General features: G+C 36.7%; 1 protein-coding gene and 1 long non-coding RNA gene across 2 annotated transcripts in view; one reads left to right on the top strand and one right to left on the bottom strand.

Moving 5' to 3' along the window:
• LOC126162264 (uncharacterized) overlaps positions 1-13591 on the bottom strand; it is a 99613-nt gene that overhangs the window by 4091 nt on the left and 81931 nt on the right. The gene's annotated exons all lie outside the window — the stretch shown is intronic.
• Positions 1-13591, top strand: part of LOC126162260 (alkyldihydroxyacetonephosphate synthase) — a 249674-nt gene that overhangs the window by 213829 nt on the left and 22254 nt on the right. The window contains exons 9-11 of the mRNA XM_049918652.1: positions 6469-6646; positions 8060-8190; positions 8299-8413. Coding sequence (XP_049774609.1) covers positions 6469-6646; positions 8060-8190; positions 8299-8413 — 424 coding nt within the window. The remainder of the gene's footprint in view (positions 1-6468; positions 6647-8059; positions 8191-8298; positions 8414-13591) is intronic.

Genomic DNA, 13591 nt, shown 5'->3' with positions numbered 1-13591 from the left:
AGTGACTTAAATAAATTTCCCACTTCATCTAACTGGGATGAAATTACATTAGGTGTTCCACAGGGTTCAATCATGGGACCCCTTCTGTTCTTGATATATGTGAACGACCCCCCTTCCCATCTGAAACCAGAAGCTGAACTGACTCTGTTTGCTGATGATACAAGCACCCTTATTAATCTGGTAAAAGAAACTCCAGTTGAAAATGATACAAATAAGGTCTTTGGAAAAGTCATTAATTGGTTTTCTGCAAATGGGCTTGTTCTAAACTTTGAAAAAACACAGTACATCCAATTTTCTGCTGCAAAAAGTACAGTTCCTTTGATAAATATAACACATCAACAAAAGTCAGTAGACAGGGTAGAGCATACTAAGTTTTTGGGTGTACACAAAGGTGAGAATCTTAATTGAAAAATTCATATTTTGGATCTTCTAAAGTGACTAGGTTCAGTAACTTTTGCAATCAGAATAATTGCCAATTTTTAGGATATAAAAAATTAGTAAGCTAACATACTTTGCATACTTTCACTCTCTGATGTCATACGGAATAATATTTTGGGGTAACTCAACATTTAGACAAAAAGTATTCACTGCTCAAAAGAAAGTGGTTAGCATGATGTGTGGAGTTCATAGTTGCACATGTTGTAGGCATATTTTTAAAAGATTGGGAATTCTTACAACAGCCTCACAGTACATTTACTCACTAATGAAATTTGTTCTCAACAACATGGACCAGTTTAAAAACAACAGTGACATTCATGATTATAATACCAGACAAAAGAAAGACTTACACTATCCTTTACTCAACCTGTCTTTGGCACAGAAAGGGGTAAAATATGGTGCTATAAAAATTTTCGACAAATTACCAGATGAAATAAAATGTCTGACAGACAGCGGTAATGGCTTCAAAAATAAATTGCTATCATATCTCCTTGACAACTCCTTCTATACCATAGATGAATTCTTGCATAGAAATAAATAAATCTATAAGTACAGTATACGCATTTTGTGCCATTTAAGGGAATGGGGTAAATAATAGAAATATTAATCCTTAACTCTGTATTTTATTATATATATTAAAAAATTTTGTTTCATATGTGCATTTCTTGTGCACTTGACACGTTCCACATCATAACGGCTACCATACCATGCGATTGATCAATGGAACATGCAACCAACCAACTAACTAACTATTATTATCTTCTTTCCTTTCTCAGACCTTAGGTCTGGTTACAAATGGAAAGTGACGCGGACCTTGATCAAGCGTGACTTCCTTTTAACTGTACGGTATATGTTATATTGCATTTAGGAACTTTCGGATGATTGAACATGTATCAATAATTACGGATTTCTGTAGTTGTATATATAAGTTTGGCTGTAGCTGTTTTGCATTGATGATGTACTGGTGGATATTGTGTGGTATGACTCCTGTTGTTGATAGTATAATTGGTATAATGTCAACTTTATCCTGATGCCACATGTCCTTGACTTCCTCAGCCAGTTGGATGTATTTTTCAATTTTTTCTCCTGTTTTCTTTTGTATATTTGTTGTATTGGGTATGAATATTTCGATTAGTTCTGTTAATTTCTTCTTTTTATTGGTGATTATGATGTCAGGTTTGTTATGTGGTGTTGTTTTATCTGTTATAATGGTTCTGTTCCAGTATAATTTGTATTCATCATTCTCCAGTACATTTTGTGGTGCATACTTGTTATGTGGGAATGTGTTGTTTTATTAGTTTATGTTTTATGGCAAGTTGTTGATGTATTATTTTTGCTACATTGTCATGTCTTCTGGGGTATTCTGTATTTGCTAGTATTGTACATCCACTTGTGATGTGATCTACTGTTTCTATTTGTTGTTTGCAAAGTCTGCATTTATCTGTTGTGGTATTGGGATCTTTAATAATATGCTTGCTGTAATATCTGGTGTTTATTGTTTGACCCTGTATTGCAATCATGAATCCTTCCGTCTCACTGTATATATTGCCTTTTCTTAGCCATGTGTTGGATGCGTCTTGATCGATGTGTGGCTGTGTTAGATGATACGGGTGCTTGCCATGTAGTGTTTTCTTTTTCCAATTTACTTTCTTCGTATCTGTTGATGTTATGTGATCTAAAGCGTTGTAGAAGTGGTTATGAAATTGCAGTGGTGTAGCCGATGTATTTATATGAGTGATTGCTTTGTGAATTTTGCTAGTTTCTGCTCGTTCTAGAAAGAATTTTCTTAAATTGTCTACCTGTCCATAATGTAGGTTTTTTATGTCGATGAATCCCCTTCCTCCTTCCTTTCTGCTTAAAGTGAATCTTTCTGTTGCTGAATGTATGTGATGTATTCTATATTTGTGGCATTGTGAACGTGTAAGTGTATTGAGTGCTTCTAGGTCTGTGTTACTCCATTTCACTACTCCAAATGAGTAGGTCAATATTGGTATAGCATAAGTATTTATAGCTTTTGTCTTGTTTCTTGCTGTCAATTCTGTTTTCAGTATTTTTGTTAGTCTTTGTCTATATTTTTCTTGTAGTTCTTCTTTAATATTTGTATTATCTATTCCTATTTTTTGTCTGTATCCTAGATATTTATAGGCATCTGTTTTTTCCATCGCTTCTATGGAGTTACTGTGGTTATTCAGTATGTAATCTTCTTGTTTAGTGTGTTTTCCCTTGACTATGCTATTTTTCTTACATTTGTCTGTTCCAAAAGCCATATTTATATCATTGCTGAATACTTCTGTTATCTCTAGTAATTGGTTGATGTGTTGATTTGTTGCTGCCAGTAGTTTTAGATCATCCATGTATAGCAAATGTGTGATTTTGTGTGGGTATGTTCCAGTAATATTATATCCATAATTTGTATTATTTAGCATGTTGGATAGTGGGTTCAGAGCAAGACAGAACCAGAAAGGACTTAATGAGTCTCCTTGGTATATTCCACACTTAATCTGTATTGGCTGTGATGTGATATTATCTGAATTTGTTTGGATGTTAAGTGTGGTTTTCCAGTTTTTCATTACTATGTTTAGGAACTGTATCAATTTAGGATCTATTTTGTATATTTCCAATATCTGTAGTAACCATGAGTGGGGTACACTATCAAAAGCTTTTTTGTAATCAATGTAAGTGTAGTGTAGCGACCTTTGTTTAGTTTTAGCTTGATATGTCACCTCTGCATCTATTATCAGTAGCTCTTTACATCCTCGTGCTCCTTTGCAGCAGCCTTTTTGTTCTTCATTTATAATTTTGTTCTGTGTTGTATGTGTCATTAATTTCTGTGTGATGACTGAAGTTAATATTTTGTATATTGTTGGTAGGCATGTTATGGGGCGATATTTAGCTGGGTTTGCTGTGTCTGCTTGATCTTTAGGTTTCAGATAGGTTATTCCATGTGTAAGTGTATCAGGGAATGTGTGTGGGTCTGCAATGTAACTGTTAAATAATTTAGTTATATGTGAATGTGTTGAGGTGAACTTCTTTAGCCAGAAATTTGCTATTTTATCCTTTCCAGGAGCTTTCAAACTGTGAGTAGAATTAATTGCTTGGGTGACTTCATGTTGCCAGATTATCACTTAAGGCATTTGTGGTATCGTCTTGTATGTGTCTGTCTATGCTTCTATCCACCGTGCATGCCTGTTATGTTGTGCCGGGTTTGACCATATGTTGCTCCAGAAGTGTTCCCTGTCTGTTATGTTTGGTGGATTGTCTATTTTAATGTGTGTGTTATCTGTTGTCTGGTAAAATTTCTTTTTGTTTGTGTTGAATGTTTGGTTTTGTTTCCTTCTATTTTCACTTTTTTTGTATCTTCTAAGTCGTTTGGCCAATGCTTGCAATTTCTGCTTCTTTTCATCTAATTGCTCTATTGCTTCTTGTTGTGAGATTTTACCTAACCTTTTTCGTTTTTTGTCTGATATTTCATTTCTTATAAATTGTGTTAGCTGTCCGATGTCTTTTCTCAGTTTTTCTATTCTGATCTGTAGCCTGTATTGCCATGCTGGTTTTGTGGGTTTCTTCTGTGTGTTGCTTGGTTCTGATCTCTGCCTAGTGTGTATATTTAGTGTAGTGAGTGCTCCTACATAAACCAGTAGTTGTAACTCTTCCATAGTTGTATTTTCATTTATTTTGTTGTGTATGATTGTGTTGATAGTTTTTATTGTTGTTTCGACTTTGTGGGTTATTTGGTGGTCTATGCAAGAATGGTCTAATGTCTGTTTTTGTGTCTTTGTATTCTATATATGTCAGCTGAAATTTTTCTTCTATATCTAACATGTGTGTCACTTCGTGTTCTATTTGTGCTTGTGCTGGTGGCTGTCTTAAGATTTCGTTTTCCTCTGATTGTTTAATTGATGCGTTTTGTTCTTTGTTTGTTTTCTCTGGGATGTTTGAGTCCATTTCTGTATTTTCTTCTTCTTCTGATTGCACATTATTTTGTTCTAGTATTTGTTGCACTTGTTGTTTGATGTTTTCTAATTCTGACTGGAGTATCCTGTTATTTTTGATTATTACATGGATCTGATCAGCTAGTCGTTGTTCTGTTAAAAATTTTAATTCTGGGCATCTGGTAATAAATGTTGTGTATACTTGTGATCTGTATCCAGTTGTGTTGGTTCCTAGGTTTGTTGCTTGGTAATAACAGAACATGAGGTGTCGATTAACTTCATCTGACCATCTCATCCTCTGTCTTTGTTTTCCTTCTAGAGTGGTTGCAGGAAGCATATCCTTCAAAACACCTCTATTTGGATTTAAATCATTTTCCAGTTGGCTAGCAGTGTCGTTACCATTGTGGGCGGGCATAGGGTTCAAGCGTCATCCCCGACCATGACGGCGCTTGTCCGAGGCTTCTTTAGTTCTGTCCTGAACCAAGTAATCACACTAAAAGGGGGGTTAGCCCTATTAGTGGTTTGTTCTTTTCGTCGCCTTTTACGACTGGCAGAACATACCGGAGGCCTATTCTATTATTATTATTATTATTATTATTATTATTATTCAATGGAAACTCCAGGTAGGAATATTAACAGTGCAGGAAAAATTGGATTGCTACTTACTGTAAAGATGAAATGTTAAGTTTCAGACGGGCACAATTAAAAGACACTTACACATAAGCTTTAGGCCACAGCCTTCATCAGAAAAAGAGAAACACACACCATGCATTTACACAAGTAAGCACACCTCACACACACATGACTACCAGCTCCAACAGCTCAGGCCAGAATGCACATGGTGGAGTCACATGGTGTTAAATGTTACCCAGTAGCAGATTTTCACTGTTCACATGTTCACTTTCAAACAGATTACTTTTATTACGGTTATTGTTCTGTTTGTACAAGGGGCATTCAGTGAGTAATGCAACACCTTTTTTTATTTTTTTATTTATTTCTTTTTTCCCATTAAAGCAGGTTGGTTTTATTCAGGATTCAAATATACCATATTATTCTTCATTCTTTTGGCTACAAAACCCTATTGTTCAACAAATCTCCATTCAATGCAATGGCCTTATGTCATCTTACTGGGAGGGCCTAAAAGTCTGCAACCTACCACTCTTCTGGTTGACATCAGAGCCAATGTCTTGCTGTATCAATAACCTGTACATCATCCATGTACTGCTGCCTGGAAAGTGCATCCTTCATTGGGTCAAACCCATGGAAGTCAGAAGGTATGAGATCCAGGCTGTAGAGTGAATGAGGAAGAACAGTCCAGTGAAGTTTTGTGATCTCCTCTCAGGTGTGCAGAATTGTGTGAAGCTTTTCATTGTTACGGAGAAGTTCATTTGCATTTTTGTTAATATTGTGAGGTTAGTACAGCTGTGTGCAGCTTGCTGGCATGGGGGAGATCAGACAGGTTTACACAACCTTGTTGCTTCACTGCCAAGTCTCCATAGACATTATGCAAGTGCCTGTGAATATCTGTGATGGTGTGGTTTTCTGCCAAAAGAAACAATGGCAGCACTCTGCTGGCAACACATCTACTATGCAGAGGCCTTTTTGAAGTCTACGTTTAGTGCTGCCACCTATCGTAACTTCATGGTACTACAGAGGCTGAAGTAAGACTATTCCAAGATGTCCAACAGCAAATTCAGAATTTTTTAAACTGAAGTTGACCAAGGAAAAAATGCATTGCATTGTGTATTGAACAACTCTTATGTTATCTTTTTAAATTAGAATGCTATTTTTCACTCCCTGTGCCACTTGGATCTCAAGTTCTTACATTCACATATATGGATGTAGTAAAAAACTTTTTTGATCTGCTTAGCTACATATTTAAGGTACATGCGTAGCCTGCATATTATTATTTAGAAACAATAGTAGTAACAGTGAGAGCGACTCTTGAATTAAGAGAGCAAACTAGCTAAGGTTTTGAGATTCAATTTTCTTCCCATAGACATGTAGTATTGGAATTATATTAATGTATTTTTAATGTCAATTTGTTGCTGTCTATGCATGTAACCTGATACTAATGAGCAATTTTACTTTTTTCTAGCGGTGCCAGCCTGCTTCTGTCCGCCTAATGGATAATGAACAATTTAAATTTGGTCAGTCATTAAGGCAGCCCACGGGGTATATGGGACTGTTGCTTGAGGGTCTGAAGAAACTTTACATCACTAAAATAAAAGGATTTGATTTAGATACCCTGTGTGTTGCTACACTGTTGTTTGAGGGTAAGCAGAATCCTGGCACTGTGTTTTAGTTGTTTATGTAATAACCATGGAGATTTAATGCATGCCTCTTTTGTGTGTATTTTTGCTTCATTGGTTAGTATAGCAACATTTGTTGAGGGCAGAGGCAGATATCTTGTATGCCCAAGATACTGTTTGGTATATAGAAGCCTGTCACAAATAAAACTGTGAAGTTGCTAGAATAGTATAACAGTAGTATCCTGATTAATGTGCAATAGAGGAGTGTCACTTATAACTGTGCAGAAGTTGCAGGTGGCCTTTCAAAAACTGCACTTCACTGAGTCTACAACATTAATCATGATACTCTTGTGTTAGTAGTGGTGATGGTGGTAATTACTATGTCTAATTCATATTTCTGATGAACTGTAATTCCTAACCCATATAGCTGGTTATTGTTTCTCATCATCCTCATCAGTTATGTGAAATGAATATAAATGATTTTAATCTGCTATTGAACACATACAATTTGCTTGTTAATGCATTTAGTACATGGCTGTTCTGTGATGTTTTTATAGTACTAAAATAACTTATCCAGGTAATTAATTTTAGGTATTACTGCACAATGTTCCTTTATTTTGTTGTTCCACTAAAATATTCCAGTTCAACTCTCCTTCCCCTGTTTCATCTTTGTTCTAGATGTTCATTAACCGTTTATATGCAAGGCAAAAAAATTTTTCCAATGTAACGAAATTGTCTTTGATTTTTTAATCATCCACAGTGTTTTTATTTAGTTTTACAAGAATCTCTTGCTTCTCATGATAAATAGTTGTAGACTGAGATTTCGGTTGTTTGGTTCACTATTATACTTATTTCAGTAAATAATTTTAAGCTTTCATTTAACTAATTTCCTACATCTTCAGTGATATGCTTCTCTTTGAAACTGATCAGTAGTAGAAATAATCTTACCGTTGTATCTAACCTTGCAAAAGAATCCTACTGTCCAAATTACAGTTACCTATGAAAACTTGTAACTCTACCGGTAAGATGTACAAAACAAGAATAGGCTCTTCTGTTGTAAACATTGTTATGTTCTGTTTTAAGAAATGAGAATTATTAATTGTATCAAAATGCTTTGACTAAGGTAGTGCAGCTGTTTCACTGTTTATGGTCATTTTCTTAGTATGTCAGAAAATATTCAGTGATGAAATATTTATGCTGAATCCCTCTGAGATAAAGATATTGGTTCTTGGGATTCTGTGGACTGAAAATCATTGTTATACACTATCTCCAGATTATTTCACAAATATTGTATTCCATTATTGCATTTATGTAATGTATTCCTTAAAAACCGTCGTCTTCAACTGTAAAGATTCAGGTATAGTGTGATGTAACCTCATGCAGCATAAATGTGCTGAATTTTTACATGTTGCACATTTTATTTAAAATTATTTACAGGTGACAGAAAAACTGTTGAAGCCCAAGAGAAAAGAATATATGAAATAGCAGATCATTTTGGAGGAGTACCTGCAGGAGAAAAGAATGGTGAAAGAGGATACATGTTGACGTTTGTGATAGCCTATATCCGAGTAAGTAAAGTTTGTAAATGGGATCAAAAAATGTTGCCTTATTCATAGCTCTTCACCAATATTGGCAAAAAAACAAGCTCCTCCACTAATCCTAAAATTCTTTTACAGGATCTTGGGCTAGAATACAATGTAGTTGCAGAATCGTTTGAAACATCTGTTCCTTGGGATCGAACATTATCATTATGCAATAATGTGAAACATCGTCTGTCTCAAGAATGTCAAGGTGGATAAGTGCTTACTATATAATAAACATCAGTAATTATAAAATAATACCAGTGTTTCATGCTATAGTAAAGTTTTAACAGAATTGAAAATTTTAAACATTCTTCTTAAGATAAAAATTTTACAATTCGTGTTACCAAGTGAAGTTCAAGCAAAGTAGAGCTGCTTTAAAAATATCACTTCTTTAGATTATATGCACATACTGCTTGTTCATTGGCATGATTTGGCAATACTCGTGTATGAAAAATCTTAGCCACAAATGAAGATAACTTAGTGCCCAAAGTGCTTGAAATGGGGTTGTTTCCAACAACGTTCTTATGTCCATATTTCCTGTCATCACATATAAATGTAAGAACTAAACATGAAATGCATATAACCGTGGGTAAATTAAAATTTTTATACTACCATTACAAATTCCGTAATACTATTAAAATTAACTAATTTGGCATCCACTTAGACACACTCATTTATGGAGTCCTACTCAATTGTGTGTGTGTAGATTTAGTTCCACAAAAAATTTGTTTGTGCTATGCTTGTTACACAATGTAATTCTCATTTTTGTACGAAGCAGATTATCCTTTTTACTAAAAATTGTGGTCTCATTCAAAATAATTGAAACAGTTGTACTTAATAAATGAAAAGCACCAATTTGATTTTGTTCTACAAAAGCAAACTGGTGCTTTTCATTTATTATAATGTTGTTCTACCAAGAACTGACAGAAGATTCTGTTAACAGTTGTACTTGTTTAATAAATGTAATTATGAGAGTTGTTAAGAGTAAGACTATGAATGTAGTCTTTTGTGTGTGTCATGGTAACTATTAACGTGATAATCTTCAATAAGAACTGGCAAACTCTTCTTGATTTGAAACTTCCTGGCAGATTAAAACTGTGTGCCCAACCGAGACTCGAACTCGGGACCTTTGCCTTTCGCAGGCAAGTGCTCTACCATCTGAGCTACCGAAGCACGACTCACGCACGGTACTGACAGCTTTACTTCTGCCAGTACCGTGCGTGAGTCGTGCTTCGGTAGCTCAGATGGTAGAGCACTTGCCCACGAAAGGCAAAGGTCCCGAGTTCAAGTCTCGGTCGGGCACACAGTTTTAATCTGCCAGGAAGTTTCATATCAGCGCACACTCCGCTGCAGAGTGAAAATCTCATTCTGGAATCTTCTTGATTTCTTTCAATGCTCTATCTGCAAATTCTGTAATTTAACTCTGCAGGTTTCATAGGGCCATGTGAACCAAAAGCTATGTGGTCATAGAGTGAATCACTACTTAATTAAGAAGAAGAAAAAAGAAACAGATGAAATTTAAAATCAGATAAAGAAGACTAAAAAGGTTTACAGTAATATAAATAATATGGTTTGGAACAAGGCCCTGAACTGCTACTAGGAACTTTTATACACAATAAAAGAAGTGTGCCACAAAGAAGCTTTTCCACTTACATTTGAAAACATGGCATTTCTCTCTCAAATTTAGAATATTCTTTGTGAATTCAGAGTTGCCCAGAAATACTGCTGTGACTTGTGCTGCATGTAATATAATGTAGAGGTTAGCATCACTGGCCGGTGTGTACTGATTACCATGCCAAACCCAGCCACTAGCAATTATTTTTTATTTAGCATTTATCTTTTCTGTATGGTTCTTAAAATTTCTTATATCAGTAATGTTCATGTGTTCTGGAATATTCTGTGTGTGTATGCTAAGTACTCCAAAACATGTATATCAAAGTCGCTCCAATTAGGCAATGTAAAGGCCATCGCCTACATGGACTAGTACCAGAATACAAGGAGTACATCATTCCCCAGGTCCGTATAGTCAGGAAACCAATGGATTCCAAAACTACAAGAAGTCAGCTGCACATCAGGCACCCAACAGCCTTTTCCGGAGATGCTAGTCAGGACCCAACAAAATGACTGGAAGGATTTCACTTAGTCACCAGACAGAAAAAGTGGGATGACATGATGTGCTTGGCAAATGTGTATGGTGACTTTAATGGCATAGCCCAACAGTGGTTCGAGAGCAATGAAGGAAAGCTCAATAGCTGGGACAAATTCCAGTCCAAACTAAAGAAAACAATTGGTGACAATCAGCATCAAGCCCATATAGCAGAATAACAGTTGGAAAGCAGGGTCCAGCTCCATGTGGAAATGATACGTCTTATATACTGAATGTTTTGGCCCTACGCCACATTGTGAATCCGAATATGACAGAAGCTGACTGAGTAACATACTTGGTGAAAGGAGTCACAGAAGATGTGTAAAAGAAGTCACAAAAACCGAGGAGTTTCATCAGGTGGTGCCAGCACATCAAGGAAATGCAATAGAAAAGAGTTGGACAAAAGAAATATGATCGACTCAACTGTGAGAATTGTCAGACCAAGCAAGCAGAAGATAGCAGTCGTGAATGTCAACCCCTTATGTCAGAAGGTCATAGAGAATGTTGAAGATAAGGGATACCCATCTGTTGCACCAATCTTTGCCACCAGTTGAACGTTCCAGGAAGAATGCAATCAACCAACTCGGACTTAGGTCATGGCTGTTAAATGACAACCCAGCACCTGACCAACACAGGCACAACCATCTCCTCCATCAAGTATAATGGCTGCAGAACAACAGACATTTGGAGGACAGAGGACAACTGTTTCCACTGTGGATGTCTGGGACACTTTGTACACTTATGCAGAGAAAGAAGAAGAATTTTAAATGACTAAAACAACACAAGAAGTCAGCTATTCGTCCCAGTCAGCTGCAGACAATTATAGCCAATGTGTAGAAAAAGCCATTACCTGATGAGCCTGAACATACCATAGCCAATACCCATCTCTATACTTAGCTGCCAAGTTTAGTAAAACTAAATAAGGTGACCATTTATGGAGGTGAGATTGCCAAAGATGGAAATCCTCCATGGATGACAGTTACCAAGTGGTCAGGAAATCTCATCACTGCTGTCATGGGCCAAGGTGCCCAGCCACTAGTTGGCTCATGAGCTTCTTTTTCTATCGTCTAATTCTAATCATTGATTGCTCGAGAAGATTATGTTCTGTGATAAAAAAGCAATTGTGCTGAAGTTCTGAATACATCCAGCCAACAGGAACACATATTACAAGAATAACTGTCAGTGACCGAACACAGCTTTTTGAATTTGTCATTTTAATAAAATGTAGTCACTATGCCAGTGCTTGATTTGTAACAGTACACCTTACCATTAGCTCCAAATAAAAAAACTTAGATCCACAGATTTTGAGGTATGGTACGACAGAACTTTTGTGGTGGTTGAAGTGATGTAAAGGAATGTTGTATTCGCACTTAAAAAGGCTTATAAAGGTGTTACAATAGCATTTTAAGAAGTCTACATTTCAAGAACACCCCCTGGAAGGTAACAGTACTCAAAATTCTTGTTTTTGCAAGTCAATCACTGTGGAGTGTTATTCTTGGACAGAACTTCTTGCAAGTGCCACAAGCACTCATAGACTGTAGGTCAGAGCATCAGATTGATGAAGCTATTCCAACAAGCACACACAACAAATATTGCTCTAGGCAGTTGGTTGCCAGTGAAGACATTATCCTGCCATCATTGAGATGAGTTGCAGTTGTCAGTCTAGATGGTGTGTTAAACTGTGAAGCTTTTGTTGATTACAGTAAGCTACTCATGCTCCCAAATGAAATCTGCCTACCAGCAAAGATCATAAACATTACAGATGGACAACTAAAACTTCGTATCATTAATTTTCAAGAGCAGCCACAACTCGACCCTGTAGGTATGTGTGTAGGAACAGCTGAACCAGTCCAAGATGGCAGCTCAGTGTCATAGACAAAGAATTGTGCTCCACTACCACTACAGACAGTGCAGTGAAGGAAGCCACTATCAAACTACAAACAGTCTGGCTTGACTGAGGAACAACATTGGCAAGTTTTAGTCATGCTGCAACAATTTTTAGATGCTTTCTTATCCAGGGTGGAGAAAAGATAGGCAAAGCATTCAATGGTAAAACACTGTATCAACACTGGGGATCATCCACTAATTAACCATTGCTCTTATTGGGTGTCACCAACTGAAAAATGGATATTCTGGGAGGAAGTGGAGAAGATGCTTCAATATGACATTATTGAACCTTCAGAGAGTCCTTGGTCCTCTCCTACGGTCCTCACAAAGAAGCACGTGACATATCTGCATCAACTATCAATGACCAAAAAATCATGAAGAATGATGGCTAGTTGTTACTGTGCATTGATGACACCCTAGACTACCTGAAACAGTTAAGGTATTCCTTGACTATATGCAGGCAGTACTGGCAAATCAAGGCTGATGAGGCTTAATGGAAAAAGACAGCCTTCATAACTCCTGACGGCCTCTAGTTACGCCATTTGGACTATGTAAGGTTCATGCCACCTTTGAATTTACGATGGACAACCTGCTCTTACTTCTTAAATGGGTGATGTGTCTTTGTCGTCAGTTTTTTGAAGACATTTGATGACTATGTAAGTCACCTGATGACTGTATAAGACAGCATGCCTCCGCCTCAACCCGAAAAAATTTCTGTCTGTAGCTCAAGAAATAAAAACCGTATGGCACCCAGTTAATGGCGATGGTGTCTGTGCTGTACTGTAGAAAATACAGGCAGTCACAGATTTTCTGACTCCTCTGCATATTGATGTCATCAGAACTTTTCTGGAAAGTGCTTATACTGATAGTGATTCATAAAGGACTTATATACTAAGGCATGTCCCTTGGTAGAACTGCTATAATGAGACACCAAATTTTCCTAGAATAAGGTACAAGAAACAACTTTCCTTTTCGTTAAGGAGGTGCTATTATCTTATCAAGTCCAAACATTTTATGACAAGAATGCTGAGATAGGGCTTCACACTAATGCTAGTGATTATGGGATTGGCACAGTTGTAGTGCAGATTCAGGAAGGTGCTGAAAAGGTGATAGCTTATGCTTCCATAGTTCTCTCGGTGTCCAAGAGGAACTACTCTGCAACTGAGGAAGAGTGCCTTTTAGTTCTGGAGTTATTTATTGTGCAAACAATTCTCCATTGTGACAGACCGCCATTCTCTATGCTAGCTGGCTGCTGGGGTGTATGTCAGTTTTGATAAAAGAATGTACCACATCTCCCAAGCCTTCATAATGGCGACAAAAGCTTGAGGGATTTGAAGAAAGTTTATTTTATTT

The sequence above is a fragment of the Schistocerca cancellata genome, chromosome 2 (assembly GCF_023864275.1).
Source record: "Schistocerca cancellata isolate TAMUIC-IGC-003103 chromosome 2, iqSchCanc2.1, whole genome shotgun sequence".
Lineage (NCBI taxonomy): Eukaryota > Metazoa > Arthropoda > Insecta > Orthoptera > Acrididae > Schistocerca > Schistocerca cancellata.
Note: the sequence above shows the minus strand (reverse complement) of the source record. Positions and strands in the feature narration are given on the sequence as shown.